At 37.2% G+C, this 15,287-nt stretch overlaps 1 protein-coding gene across 13 annotated transcripts in view; it reads left to right on the forward strand.

Moving 5' to 3' along the window:
- MYCBP2 (MYC binding protein 2) overlaps positions 1-15,287 on the forward strand; it is a 261,465-nt gene that overhangs the window by 112,980 nt on the left and 133,198 nt on the right. For all 13 annotated transcript variants that reach the window (XR_006271202.1, XM_043477949.1, XM_043477938.1 and 10 more), the window contains 6 exons: positions 1,541-1,658; positions 6,936-7,140; positions 7,775-7,928; positions 12,281-12,453; positions 13,400-13,525; positions 13,614-13,741. Coding sequence is in view for 12 of the 13 variants with exons in the window: in XM_043477949.1 (XP_043333884.1) it covers positions 1,541-1,658; positions 6,936-7,140; positions 7,775-7,928; positions 12,281-12,453; positions 13,400-13,525; positions 13,614-13,741 (904 nt within the window). In the remaining variant the exon portion in view is untranslated. The remainder of the gene's footprint in view (positions 1-1,540; positions 1,659-6,935; positions 7,141-7,774; positions 7,929-12,280; positions 12,454-13,399; positions 13,526-13,613; positions 13,742-15,287) is intronic.

Consider the following 15,287-nt stretch of genomic DNA (forward strand, 5'->3'; position numbering starts at 1 on the left):
AAAGACTTCCTTCTTGCAAAATTGAGTGGTCGCTTGTGTCTGTCTCTGAGGCATTCGATGTGTACAGTATTTCTCTGTTCTTGAAATGACTCTCTACATATCACATTTTCCCAGAGTTCATTCTTTGTTATGTCCTAGATTTCTGTGAGCTATCCTTCCTCTGTTCATACCTAAATTTTAGAAGAAACTTGCAATGAAAACAATCTCTTTTCTCTCCTTGTCTTCCTAGATCTTATTCTCATATCTTAAGTGAATGTTGCCACCATCTACCTGTTACTTAAGCAGAAAATCTTTTTCGCAGCCCCCATCAGCCATTTTCAGAGCCTAGTCAGGTCAGTCCCTTACAGAGCTGTCAAAATGTTCTTTCAGTTCACACTGTTCCTAGTTCAGGTCTTCACCATAACTCATCTAGATTATTGCAACATTTTCTTAATTAGGTTTCCAGCTGCTAACCTTGCCTCTTCCCAATTCATTTTTCATTGCAGCCTGAAGAACCACTTAAAAATATATTATGTGTAATTTAAAAAAATTTAAAATGTTACAATTACAGCACCTCAGAAACAGAGCTTCCCTATTATGTGTGGACTTTTTCTACAGTGATGATTATCCTTCTTCTTATACATAATGATTACTGAACGTGGTTAATAAATGATAAATAAGGTGATATAAGGGTGATTACAAGAACAACAGATATGACAGATCCAAGGATGCAATTTATCATAATAGTTACCATTTATTAATTACTGTGTATCAATCACTGAGCCAAGCACATGACATATATGAGCTTTTTTGTACATAGGAACCCTATGGGGTAAACACTGTTTAGTTTTATCTCCATGTAAAAGAAGAGAAAACTGAAATACAAAAAGGATGAGTAACTTGTTGAGAGTCATGGTGCGTTGCTGCTGCGTGGTGGAGCCGGGACTCACACCCTGGCAGTCCACTTTAGGGCCCGAGCCTGCAGCCATTGCTGTGGTGCCTCTCATGATGTGATGTTCTAACTCGTGAGCTACTCTGTGCCAAAATCTAAAATTAAAGTGCAGTGGGAAAAGGTAGAAAAGAAGATGAAAAGTTCATTGACAATTCAGTGGGAAAAGGGTAGAAAGGAAGACAAAACTGTTTTGTGTGGTCCTTGGATTGTATTCCGGGTAAATCAGCGCATGATTTTTCTTTCATTTAACAAATATTTGTAGAGCTCTCTGACTTACCATTCACTTTATAAGTTAACATTTTTTTCTTTTAAAACAAATGTAGGTATAATCTTTCAGAAAAAATTAAAAATTCTTTTTCCATAGTTAGAGTAGTAAATTCAAGAAACCTTTTAATGAATCTCCTTCATGTCAGTGATCATGTCTTTCTCATCTTCGGGTACCTAACATGAAGACTGGAGACAGGCATAATATAATACCTAAGTAAGTGCTTGCTGAATATTCTTATTAGTGCCTTTTATCTCTTCTGTTTTTTTATTGCATTGTTTATTGATCTTTATTTCAGTTGGGTCTTGTGAGAAATTGACTAAATTTTTTTTTTTTTAACCTAGGGGATGTCCCACTCTTGTTCAAGCATTGCCAGGCCCTAGCACACAAGTTACCGCAGGCAGTAACCACACGGCAGCGCTTTTAATGGATGGACAGGTCTTCACATTCGGAAGCTTTTCTGTAAGGAACTTTTTAAGCATTGATAATATTGCATTGTACCATTGCCTTGCCATTTGTCTACATTAGTTATTTTTTCTGGTTTCAGTGAAATTCTTGTATTATTATTGCATGTGCATATTTCCTGTCTCCACATCCAACGTACACAAAACCAAAAAGAGCTTTGCTTTGAAATTAGTTTCTTCTCCAGTGTAGCTTTAGAATTTATTAAATTTAACAGCTGTGTTAGATTTGGACTGTTTTATTCCAGGTCAGAGTTTGTTAAGCATTCAGTAGAGCTATTTCTGTCATTGAAACCTTCTTTCCCAACTAGTTTGTAAAGAATCATTTTTTTCTTAACTTGTGGAATTATTTCTATTTTAGAACTTTTTAAAGGCCTGGTTTTCATGTTAGATTTTTTAGAATTATAGTTTACTTTTTCCTCTTCCTCTCAACTTCTGTCTGTTCGGCCTGTTTGTTTTGCTCTTTCTCTTTTTTCAAAACTAGAAAATAATCTGAGAATTTTGTATAGTTTGGGCATAGTAGAAATCAAGGAAAAGCTTAATAATACTGTCTGTGATATGGGTAACTATTCAGAACTCTATAACCTAAGTCTCTGGGATGCAGTTTGCAACTCTTGATTTTTTTTTAAAATATAAATCTGAACTTTAAAAATCTGTTATTTGGAAATGATTTTAAGCTTACAGAAGGATTGTCAAAAATAAGAATAGTGCATAAAATGCCCGTGTACTCTTAAGTCAGCTTCATCTATTGGTAGCATTTTGACCTGTTTGATTTACTGTCTGTATGCCCATGCTCTCATTCCCTCTCACACACTCTGTATGTGTGTGTGTGTGTAAAACTTTTTTTTCCTTGAGTCCTTTAAGAATAACTTGTATGCATCATGATCTTTTATTCCTTAATAGTTTTGTGTTCTGTCAGTTGATCTGGTAATTCCTTTTTGACACTTTTTTCCCCCTACAATCTAGGATCAGGTATTTCTTTCTCATGACTCTTTAGTCTCCTTTCATCTGTTAACATTTTCATACCTTTCCTGTGTTTATTATCACATTGACATTTTTGAAGAATGTGGTACTTTTTTTTTTTTTTAACCCCAAGATGATGTTTCTCATTTTTGGTTTGTCTAATATTTCCTCATGCTTAGCTGCAGCTTGTGCATTCCAGACCAAAACACCATGTGAGCGATGCTGTGTCCTTCTCAGGGCATCACAGCCATCCGGGGGCACAGAAGGCCCACCCGCCCCTCACTGGTGATGGAAACTTTGATCACCTGCAGGGTTTTGTTTGACGTCACTACTGCATAGTTAGAGTTTTTTCCCTGGAAACTAAGGATGAGTAACAGTGTCTTTGAGTTGACACTGTTAAGTTTTAAGATACCTGCTTCCAAATGTCACTCTAGATTTAGAATCTATTGATTGCTCTTGCCCGAACCAGTCTTTACTACAATGGTTGCAAAAATGATGATTTCTCCAGCCATAGCACCCCCTCACATTCACCTGTCAGCCCTTTGGGTTTTAGTGTAAGCAGGAGTCTATTTAATATTTGTTTGTCATCTTATTTTTGGTATAGACATGCATATTTCTTTTTTATTCATTACTGTACTTAATTTATTATTTGAATGTTTAGATTGGCTCAGATTTCACCAGTGGGAGATCCTTCACGCTGGCTCCTGTGTTCTGATAACATGCCTCTTTGTTATTTTTTTTTTAGTACTCCCTTACTTCCTGGCATAACAAGTTGTTCCAGGCTTAACTGTTTGAGTCCTAGAATCAGCTATTTCTCTAAAAACCTAGGTTGCTTTTAGCAGGGAATAATACTGGACAGCAGCTGAGCACTAGGTGTATTCATTGCATCCCCGGTACTCATGTAGGTGCATTTATACATACATACATACGTGTATTTTAGAACTCATAAGTCCACACTGATACCTCCAGCCCATCCCCCTAGGATTCTTTCTTACCTTGTCCCATTTCATATTTATGTCCCTTCTTCTTCACTTAGTCCTAAAATATGTCTAAAATAGTTTTGTATTTGCTTTTCCCACACTGCTGTAAAAACAAACTCACTAAAAAGCGTTCAGGATTTGTCACTCTTGTTCCTGCCCGCCCCCCCTACCCCCCACACCTTGTCCTACCCCAGGACTGAAGGTATGACAGTCAGTCCTGTGTTCATGAGGTACCATGTTCTTAAGTTACTGTGTTCATAAGTTACTTGGTTCTTTCTCCCCACCCTCTTTCAGTGGGGTTATGTTATTCCTTTGGAATAGAGTTGGGTTCGTTTGTTTTTCTTTCCAGTTTGTTTAATGTGGATGAAAGTAGGTAGAGCTAGTAGATTCTTTGTGAAAAGTGACGACAGTCCAGGATCACCTTCCTTTCCCTTGTTCCTGAAAACAGGACCTTTTACCTGGTCCATTTTGTCTCACCCTGTCCTGGGACAGGGGTTCATCTCCTTAGAGTGAGTAAGATCTGATCTCGGGGAGGGGGAGAAAAAGGGGTGACCTTTAGGCATGGAGATAACTTGGCCTTAAACAATGAGTGAGGTCCCCAGGAATGCCCAAGATATGGCAGAAAAGAGATGTATGAAAGGGAGTGTCGCTGTGTCAGATTCCTCTTCCCTCTTGTAACTGTCTTCCCAGCCGTTTCTAGGAGGTCGTTGGTTTAACTGCTGATCTCTAGAGTGTCCTCCCAACTTGGAGCTCTTAGACTTCCGTGGAGAGTGGTCTGTGATCCAGTGCACCATTTCAGAGGATCCTTCAGAGAAGGATCCCTTCTCGCACATCCTTAGATGTAGTTTTATTTTTTGAATATGTAGAACTAACATGTTTCCACAAGTTAACTTATGGAAAAGTGGTGTTCTCACCCTAGTGTATTCCCTACCTCATCTCTAGCACCCTACTCACCACCCCTTCACACCATGCTTGTTGGTTATGAAGATCATTGTTTTCCAGTTTCTCCTTCCTGTGTTTATTATTTTAAAGATTAGTAAATAAGCACACATACTATCTGTATCTGCATTGATGTATATAGTATGTGTATATGTATATACACACATATATGTAATTATTTCTCCATTTTTATTTTTCAAAGTGTAGCATTTTATATATGCTCTTATGTACATTGTCTTTTCACTTTACTGTATCTCCTAGAAGTCATTCCTTCTCAGTTCATAGAGATCTTCATAATTCATATTTTACATCTGCATAGCATATTGTGTGTGTGTGTGTATATATATATAGTAGTTTATTTAATCAATTTCTTATGCTTAGACAGTTAAGTACTTTCTAATATTTTGCAACAGCAGTGAATATTGTTAGAGGTATATCTCTGAGATAAATTTTTTGAAGATTGCTGGGTTGAAGGCTAACGCCTAGGTAATTTTGTGAGACAGTTTTCCCTCTGTTTTGTGTTCTCACCAACAGTCCGTGAGAGTGCCTCTTTTTCCACAGCCTTGCCAGCAGAATGTGTTGTCTATCTTACCGTTTAATTTGTGTCAGCCTGATGGGTGAGAAATGACCCTGCATACTTTGAAGGCTTTTTCCTGTGACTACTAGTGCTCAGAACCCTCAAGTTCTTGCCATATTTAACATTTTCACATCAAGGTTTGGGTTTTCCCCTTGGGGGGATTATTTTGTCAGCTCTTCTGTTCTCCTTCTGAAGCCTTTTGTGCCCTGAACTCCCTGCTCTGCATGCCCCCCGCCCCCGGCACCTCCTCTTCACCCCTGGCCCCGGGGCTTGTAGAGGCAGGTGGGTGAAGAAAACTTTGGTTTTTTCCTCTGGTTTCAGGTAACTTAAAAGTCATGAGATCCCCTATTTCCTAATCCTGCTGAAGGCTTGAATCACGTGTGATTTTCTTTGCTCTGTGTTGGTTTTATGTTGTTTTGGAGGGAATGTGAATGGTAATACTTAGAATCAAACAGTCATTATTGTCCTCTAGCCCCAAAGCCCTATGTGTGAACCTCTGGGTGTTTAAGCATGGCTTATGTATAACCACGTTTTGAATCCCATGGGGCTCTCCAGGCACCTGTCATATTTTTAGACTGCTTTTCTTTGAATTAGTTGGTTGATAGTAGGGGAATAGATATTTATTTCAGTAGTCAATGAAAAATATAATTTCTTTTCCTCCAAAAGCATAATAAATATCTCAACATGGTGGACAAATTTTTTATGCTGCTGTTGTTTTGTAAAAAAAAATGATAAACATTGAAAGAAGCTGAGCATAAACAATGACATTTCTTGGCTTCTTCTCTGATTGTGAGCCTCTGTTCATTCTGCCCCGAGAGTGAAGCTCTATTGCTTTTGCAGTTTGTGGCTCTGTTTTCTTGGCGTTTTCTTCAAGGAGTGGTAGGACTCATTGGAAACCTGGTAGTTGGGAGAGAATTCAGCCACAGCGTTTGCAGTGCTCCAGGCTCCCTGGGTCTTTGGGGGGTTTTGCTGTGGTTTCTCATTCCCATTACTTGTAGTGAACCCTGGCTGTGGTGCTGCACTGTTTGCCATCCAGGGGGATTTGGAAAGGGCAATGCTAGCAGAGAGAGTGTGTGAGAGAGCGAGCTTCTGAGCTGGGGGTGGGTGAATGTTTACCAGTCCAACATTCACGTTCGTTTACAGCTACCAGCTTCGTAGTGAAAACCTTCCTGTTACTTTTAAAATTAAACTCTTCTCTAACCTATGGACAGCCATACTTTTAAAGTGAGTTAAAAGTTACTTAAGACAGCATAATGATTCTGCTCTTTATCTTGAAACATGAATGAAGTAACTTACTAACACATGATCATGTGTGAAAAGATGTAATTTCCTAATTGTATTCACAGTTGAAGTATTCGCTATTTTTGATATTTTACCCAAATATTTTTAGACTCTCTTGAGTTCAATACTGACATTTTTGTTGAACTGTCAACTTAAAATATCAAAGTGGTTTTTTAAATGAACAATTTGTGTTACTACTTTTTAAATACATTGTATATTTATTATACATTTAGATGTTGAAGACAATACAGTATTTCAGGGAGATTCCTATTTCAACTTCATTATTATTTTTTACTATATTCTTTGTGGTTTGTTAATATTAAGGGGAGCATGCCTAAGAATAACAGAAATTGCTTCTTTATACAAGTTTGGTCCAAATTTCATGTGAATTTCATTTGTTTAAAGAAAGAATCAGCCAACAATTGATGAAGAATACTGTTTCATAGTGCTATTTTTGTCTACTGTTTCATTAACTTTATAGATTATTATAAATTATTTATTCAGTCATGTTGTTAATGTGATTTATTTAATCTTTTAGAAAGGACAGCTGGGTAGACCAATTCTGGATGTGCCATATTGGAATGCAAAACCAGCTCCCATGCCTAACATTGGATCAAAATACGGAAGGAAAGCTACCTGGATAGGCGCAAGTGGGGACCAGACTTTCTTACGAATTGATGAAGCACTTATTAATTCTCATGTGCTTGCTACATCAGAAATTTTTGCCAGTAAACACATTATAGGTAATACCACTCCCCCCTCACAAATAAATCTCCCTCTGAAAGACCCCTGAAAGCGCATGGTTCATCTTTCCCTCTTATGACATGTTGTCCTGTAGCTTTTTGTTTTCTTTCTGCTTGAAGAAGTTTAAAAGAAGCTTTTAAGTGGCTGTGTTTATATGTATGTATGCGCTGAAAGAATGGGATTATTAGGAGACTAGTTTATAAACTAGAGAGTATTGGAAATATGAGCCTAATTGTATGGTATAAAACCTGTATTGGAAAGAGGAAGTTTTCTGTATTGGTTCTTGATAAATAAATGATAGAATTTTGCTATGAAAGATTATATAAATCAGACTTTAAAGTTTCATTGAGACCAAGGTGTCAATTTATACTTGTGTCTGTGATATCATGAATAATTATAGGGTGGTCTAGTGTGGAAATTAAGAGCATGTGTTGTGGATTTAGACATCCTGAGGTTTTAGTCTACATTCTGCTATTTAAAGGTTTTTGGTTACCTAATCCCTAAGTCTTAGTTCAGTTTCTTCATCTATTAAATGGAGATAGTAATAATACTTACCTTACAGGAAATGCTTATAGGTTGGGGGAATATAAAAAGGTAGTGCATCTTTAAAATACATAATTTTTTTTTCCCAAGGCTTGGTACCTGCTTCTATATCAGAGCCTCCTCCATTTAAGTGTCTTCTGATAAATAAAGTGGATGGGAGTTGTAAAACTTTTAATGACTCTGAACAAGAGGACCTGCAAGGATTTGGTGTCTGTCTTGATCCTGTGTATGATGTCATTTGGAGGTAAGCTTCTCCATTTTTAAAACAGGGTAATAAATATGTTTTGATCAAATTGTACTTTCGTGGAATATGAAAGCCATGTACAGGCAGACTGTTCATCGATGAGAACTCTCGTGCAACTGTTAACTACCCTGCTATCACAGTGCCTCTCCGGGACCTCTCCAGTATAGTGCAGCAGTTAAAAGCATGCATTCTGCACCAGACTGCCTTAAGTTTATCCCACTTGCACACTGCTTTCTTTGTCACTGTGGAGAGGTTACTTTGACTCTGTGTGCCTTACTTTTCTCATTTATAAAATAGGGATAATAATGGGACCTCGTAGGCTATCATGAGAATTGAAGAACTTAGGGCAGAGGCAAGTAGTAAGGTGCGATGGAAGACTTTGTCACTATCATTATCATGAGCAGTTTCATGTTCAAGAGTTCTCTTGTTCATTATTTTTAGTCTGTCAGCAGTCTTATCTGTGTTGTACAGAATTCACTCTATTTCTTGGTTCTGTAAATATATAATTATTACCAACTATGTAGATGAAATTATGCCAAAGACAGTACAGAATAAATAAAACCAATGAACTTTGCCCTTTAGGAATGTACATAACAAAATTCCCATGTTGGTAGAGAAATATACTGGTTTATCAAACTCTGGGAATTTTAAAAATGTACAGATGGATATAGGTACACAAGCAGTCCAAGAAATTATATTGCATTTGTTTAAAATTTACTGTGGTGCTTTATATACATGAGTCAAGGAAGGAGTTATCCCAGATTTCTAGCTTTGATGACTAATAAGGCAGTCATGCCTTTACCAGAGTGGCACATCACAGGACTTGCTTTTTCTTCTCCCTTGAGTTGTTTATTCAGCCAGCCTTAGTTGGCAGTCGTTCCTAGTTTCCTTTCTAACAGCCAGCCAGGTCTTAAAAGGCCATGTTTTCTATCAGTTGTGAGTCATGATTCCAAGTGAAGGAGTTACAGTGCTTCCAGGTTGCTGACAACCTGGTTGCTATCTATTTGGGCATTTTGTGGGGCAACTTGGAGGCCAGAATTTAATTGAGTAGTGCTGGTGGCTCAGACGGTAAAGCATCTGCCTGCAATGCAGGAGACCTGAGTTCGATCCCTGGGTTGGGACGATCCCCTGGAGAAGGAAATGGCAACCCACTCCAATATTCTTGCCTGGAAAATCTCATGGTCAGAGGAGGCTGATAGGTTATAGTCCATGGGGTCACAAAGAGTTGGACTCGACTAAGCGACTTCACTTTAGATTCCCTAGCAGCGATATACAGGATGGATTAGATAACAAGAGACTAGGGGTGAGTAGTCTTAAAGTGATTCTTGTGATGGCATAAGATCCTGAGAACCAAAGTCAGAGTGATCACAGTGAAATAAATGGCAGGGATAGAGAAGCAAATGATGTAAAGATGGATTTTGTGTTCAATTATTTACTGATTAGAAGTTGGTACACAAGACTTAGTTACCAAAGAGCGAGCTCTGCTTTGGACCTAGGTTTAAATTGATGTTTTGTTTTCTATGATCCTTATAATATGTTTTAGTTTTAAACGAAGTAAATTTGCATTAGTAGAATACAATGAAAGCTGACAGTATGGAATTTGTTTCTGGATACATTTGATAGAATAGAAATGCATTCTCTAACTTAGAAATAATGGTAGGAGTAGATTCTAATGACATAACTAGAGTCGTTTCCCTGGAGCCTTAGCAGAACTGCAACGTGTGGTATGTGGTTAGGTGAACCTTGCCTTTTCCACATACGGTAGTAGCAGGGGGACAGGTGATCTCAGATGCCTGGCCAGGTCTCTGATCATTTACCCCCTTATTCCAAAACAGAGATTAAAACATGAAGAGCAGTCTCCTCCTATGTTTCAGTAAAACAGCTGGAAGTTGGAGAGTTCCTTTCATTATGCTGACTTCTAGCAGCTTCGTGTCTGTTGTGTTTTTCAGAAGGGTACCTTCGTTTTACTCCATCACAGACGCTGCAGATTCAGTATTAGCTTGCTTTGACTTTCCTTCTTGTCCGAGCCTATGTCCTTTTGTATTCTTAACAATAGCTTCTCCTGAATAGTTAGAAACTTCATGCCTGTAAAGAGCAGATGAATGTTAGTAGCAGTTTTATTTTTCATTTCAAAATTTACAGAATTGACACATGAATCTGTGTTGCTAGTTTTTTAAAAGATGAAGCAAATATACAAACAGTAAGAATGATGTGGTCCCTCTCCATGTCTTTTTTTCTCCCCCATACCAAATGCCACTAACGTCCTCCATGGATCACAGTATTAAGTGTAGTTTATTTTGTGTGATACCTCTCAAAATGCATGTCTTTTGCTTTTTTTATATATAAATAAAAACTACAAGTAGCAGATTGATAGATTAAATTAAAAAGCAATAACCCAATAATATTAACTGCTGCTAATTATAGCAGCAGTTCATATTTTCATAGAATTTATTCTCTGCAGGGTATTATTTTTAAGTATGTGTTTAAAAATAATTTTTAATTGTGATAAAAAAACATAAAATGTACTATCTTAATCATTTTTAAGTGTACAGTTCAGTAGTGTTAAATATAGTCACATTGTTGGACAGTAGATCTCTGGAACATTTTCACTTTGTGAAACTGAAACGTATGCAGAGAACACCTATTTCTCCCTCCCTCCCACTCCTGACAGCCACCTTTTACTCTGTTTCTGTGCCTTTGCCTTCTTCAGATACGTAAGTGAAGTCGTGCACTGATTCATTTTGTGACGAGTTTACTTCACTTAGGATCATGTCATCAAGGTTCACTCATGTTGTGGCCTGTGACCGGATGGCGTTCTTTATTTCTTTCTAAAGCTGGATGGTAGTTCTCTGTATGTTTCTACCACATTTACTTTATCCCTTCACCCAGCAAAGGATGTTTGGGTTCCTCCCACCTCTTGGCTATTGTGGATAATGCTGCTCTGAACATGAGCATACAGATATCTCGTCAGGATCCTGCTTTCAGTTCTTTTGGCTGTGTACCCAAAGTGGGACTGCTGGATTTAAGTGCTTATATATTTAGTAAGCTTGGATCATCAAGTGCCATTGATTGAGATCATCCTTTCTAAACTGATCTGAAACGTCAGCTCTGTCTAACATGAGTGAGATTTTCTAGAGCATCAGTGCTTTCTGTGTAGACATCCCAGCTGTAAAAAATGAGGATTTGTTCTTCCTTCCCATGTACTTCTGTGCCTGTGCTTTAGAAACTGTGTAAAAGATTGTCCATAGCAGCATTTTTTTATAGTAGAAGACTGAATGGTTTTCATATTCTGCTATCAGTAATAAAATGGACAAACAGTTGTGATATAGTCACATGAGGTAATTCCCTTACAACAGTGAGATTGAGTGAATTTGCAGCCACATTGCACTGTGTAAATACAAATTGTGAGAATATTCTTATGTTTGAAGGAAGAAAGCCACAAAAGAATACACAAAGTATGTATCATGTTCATAGACAGTTCAAAACACAAAGTTTAAATAATACGCTATTTTGATACAAACATGGAAAGCCATAAAGAAAAGCAAGAAGATAATAAACTTTTGAAATTCAAGATACTTGTTCCTTTTGAAAGGGGAAGGAAAGGAATTGAGTAGGGAGGATGGCAACAGGACACTTAATAGATAAATTATAATGTTCTTTTTACTAGTGTACATCATGTCATTATTCTTCATACTTTATTTTAAAAATATTTTGTTACTGTTCTTTTGCATTAACTCAGTAGTTGATAAAACAGCTTTTCCCAAAAAAGTTTAAAAAATAAAAGAAGTGGAGACTGCTTTTTTAGAATTTTGTTATGGAAGAGATGAAAGGAATGAGATAGTGGCAGGATGTCATTGTGGGTTCTTCATAGTTTCTATGGTGCTTTACTGTTGATTAGTAAGATTCAGCATCTACATTCCAAAGAACAGCATTCTGTGTCCCTTGCCCACTTTTGGTTTGGATTATCTCTTGTTGGGTTGCAGGAGTTCCTCTCCACTATGGATATTGTTGTTCAGTCTCGTGTTTGTTTCATATATTTTCTTTTGACTTTATACTTTTTTTAATGGAGTTTTGCTGTGCAAAAGTTTTATATTTCTAAGTACACATTAGACTTTAAAATATACTCTTGCTCTATTATCATGCAATAATGTGATACATATTTGCTGTTTTGCTCAAATTTTTTATGGTGACATAAATCATTTTATATTTTTAGCTCAGATATGGAAAGTAATGAGCTACATTTTGTCCTGTTTAAGCTGGCTATATTATTCTCTTTGTGTCATCAGTTTTGCCTAATAAGTTTTTTAAAAATGAAACTGTATGTTGAGGTGCTGTAATCTTTTCCTTGAAAGGTTTCGGCCAAGCACTAGAGAACTGTGGTGTTACAACGCGGTGGTTGCCGATGCCCGACTTCCCTCTGCAGCAGACATGCAGTCCCGATGCAGCATTCTGAGTCCCGAGCTGGCCTTACCGACGGGCTCGAGGGCTCTCACCACCCGCTCTCACGCAGCTTTGCACATTTTAGGTAGGGCTGGTGTCTGATCATCAACTAATTTTCCTTAATGTGTCCTGAAGAGTTTTTTTTAAAAGAGTCTTTAAATTTGTGTATCATTCTGTCATGTTTGTTAAATAATAATGTGCTAGGTGCAAAATAAGTTAAATCTAACTTTAAAAGGTTAATCTAACTTAAAAGGTTTCTCCTACAGAAAAAAGTACATTAGACTTAGACCAACACCATGAAAGATTTATATATTCCCAAATATAAAGCAGCCCTGAATATAATTTTCCTAACAGGTAAATCTTTTAAAATAATGTTTTTGCTTACTATTAATACATAAACTTTAGTGAAGCAGGTTAAATATTCAAATATATAATTACAGTGTTTAATTTTTATGCATTATTTTAAAATAAATTCTATAAAATATTTATGAATTTTATAATTACCACTTCTGTCTCTTCTTACGTAACAGTTTTCCACAGCACATTAAGTTTACTTCTAATAAATTAATTTGAGATATAGCACTTTTACAACATCTGGTAACCATTGTAAACATGCCAAACTAGCACTGATTAAGTTTATCTCAGGCTACTATATCTTCCTCAAGTAGTACCTTAAGAATCAATCTGAAGTCTTAATCATTGTTAAGAAGAAAAAAAGAATCAATCTGAAGTGATTCATAGAGTTTGATAAATGACAGACCTTGTAAGGACTCAAATAAGCTCTTGCAACTTTTCAGAGTTTTGCACGAAACATTGTCATACAGCATATATTTAAATATGATAATTACGCAAGCAGAGGGTAATTTGTATTGGTTTTAAGTATCTTCCATGAAATATTGAAGCATGGTATAAATTTGTTGAGCACATTTAGAGTTTGCTGTTTTAATTTATCGCCTCCAGCATCTCAGATATCACGAATACTAGGGGAAGTGTTCATTCAAGCAGTTGAATTTTCGTTTGTTTGATTTTAGGTTGTCTTGATACCTTGGCAACTATGCAGGATTTAAAAATGGGTGTTGCGAGCACAGAGGAGGAAACTCAAGCAGTGATGAAGGTTTATTCCAAAGAAGATTATAGTGTAGTAAACAGGTTTGAAAGTATGTACATTTATGTTGAGGAAATACTGTCTTATAAATGAATTATATGGATGTTTTAAAATATAAATTATCATTTGCGTCTTTTTAGGTCATGGAGGGGGCTGGGGCTACTCTGCTCACTCCGTGGAAGCTATACGTTTTAGTGCCGACACCGATATTTTACTTGGTGGTCTTGGTCTGTTTGGAGGTAGAGGAGAATATACTGCTAAAATTAAGGTAAGCAGTCCATTCACACTGTTGTTCTCTGTGTTTGAAGATAATGATTTTAACTTGATTTATTAATTTATAGAATACCTCCTCTAATAAAGGACCTGAGGAAGCATTGCTACAATCAAATAGAGTAATAATAAATCATTAACTCATGAAAAATTCAGAAGTCAAGTTAAAAAGGAGTAAAATAAATAGAAAATGATTTGTCAATAATTTTAGGTTGAAAAAGGCATTAACAGTCAATCTCAATCTTCTGTGTACCTTTCTCTGTGTCTACTTTCTTGTAGCCATTTTAATGACAAGATACAGGGGCATTTTGATGTGACTTTAAAATTTTTTAGCGTTTATATCACCAGATGCTATGTAAACATACATCATCACCACAGACATATGGGGACCAGGGATGAAGTGAGTAAGGGGATGGATTCCATCTGGTAGAGAGTCAAAAACCAATCAGGAGTCATAAGTTTACTGCACTATACATGTCAGAAAGGGCCAACTGTTACACTAAGTAAAGGATCTACTCTTTAAGATTCTTTAAGTCTTTAAAAATTCACTGATAGCTTGAATGTTCTGTTGTCACATTATCTGAGAAAGAGAAAACTTGTTTATGCCTTAATTTCAATAGCAGGCTTCATAAAAAACTTCTCAGTTAGATGCTACTGTAGCCTCAGTCTTTATCTTCCTTGCCTCAGTCAACACAATTTAATCCGGTTGAGCTTTTCTTTGATACAGTTTCTTCACATGGCTCCCAGAACACCAGGCTTCGCTTTGCTCTGGTCTCATTGGCTGCTCTTCTTAGTCTCCTGCTGGTTACTCATCATCTTCCTGATCTGTAAATGTTGCGGTGCCAGAACTCAAAGTCTTGAACATCTTTTTAAAGTCTAGTCACCCCACAGTGATCCAGCCTGATGGCTTTAAGTGTTTTTCTTTTTATCACTCTTACACTTAATAGACCTCCAAAGTCATTTATACAACTACCTACTCTGCATCTCCATGTGGATAGCTAACAGGTATTTGGGGTGTAACATACTCAAAACCAGGCTTCTGCCATCTTCTCTAAACCTCCTATTCTGTTGTCCTTCCCCATCCCATTTAATGGACTCACAATAGAATTAACTTTATTATTCCAGTTGCTCAGGCCAAAAATCTTGAAGTCCTTCTTGACTGTCCTCTTGCTTTGACATCCCACATTCACTCTAGCAGCAGATATTCTTGGCTGCACTTCGAAAATCAATCCCGGATCTAACTACTTCTGAAAACTGTCCCTAGGACGAGGTTGGTCCAAACCCTGACCACTTGGGTCAGCACAGAGTAGCCTCTAGTCTGTCCTTGCTCCCTTCATTCTGCTCTCCACAGAGCAGAGTGATTCTCTTAGAATGAGCACCAGAGTATGCCACTCCTCTGTCAGATTCCTGCAGTGTCATCTTGTATTCGAATAAAAACCAGGCCTTACGAGGGCCTGAAAAGCACCACCGGAACTAACTTTCATCACCCCTCTGCCCTTATGTTATACTAGTTAATTCACCACAGTCTAGCTATACTGGCTGCC

This window comes from Cervus canadensis, chromosome 9, assembly GCF_019320065.1.
Source record: "Cervus canadensis isolate Bull #8, Minnesota chromosome 9, ASM1932006v1, whole genome shotgun sequence".
In the NCBI taxonomy this organism is placed as follows: Eukaryota; Metazoa; Chordata; class Mammalia; order Artiodactyla; family Cervidae; genus Cervus; species Cervus canadensis.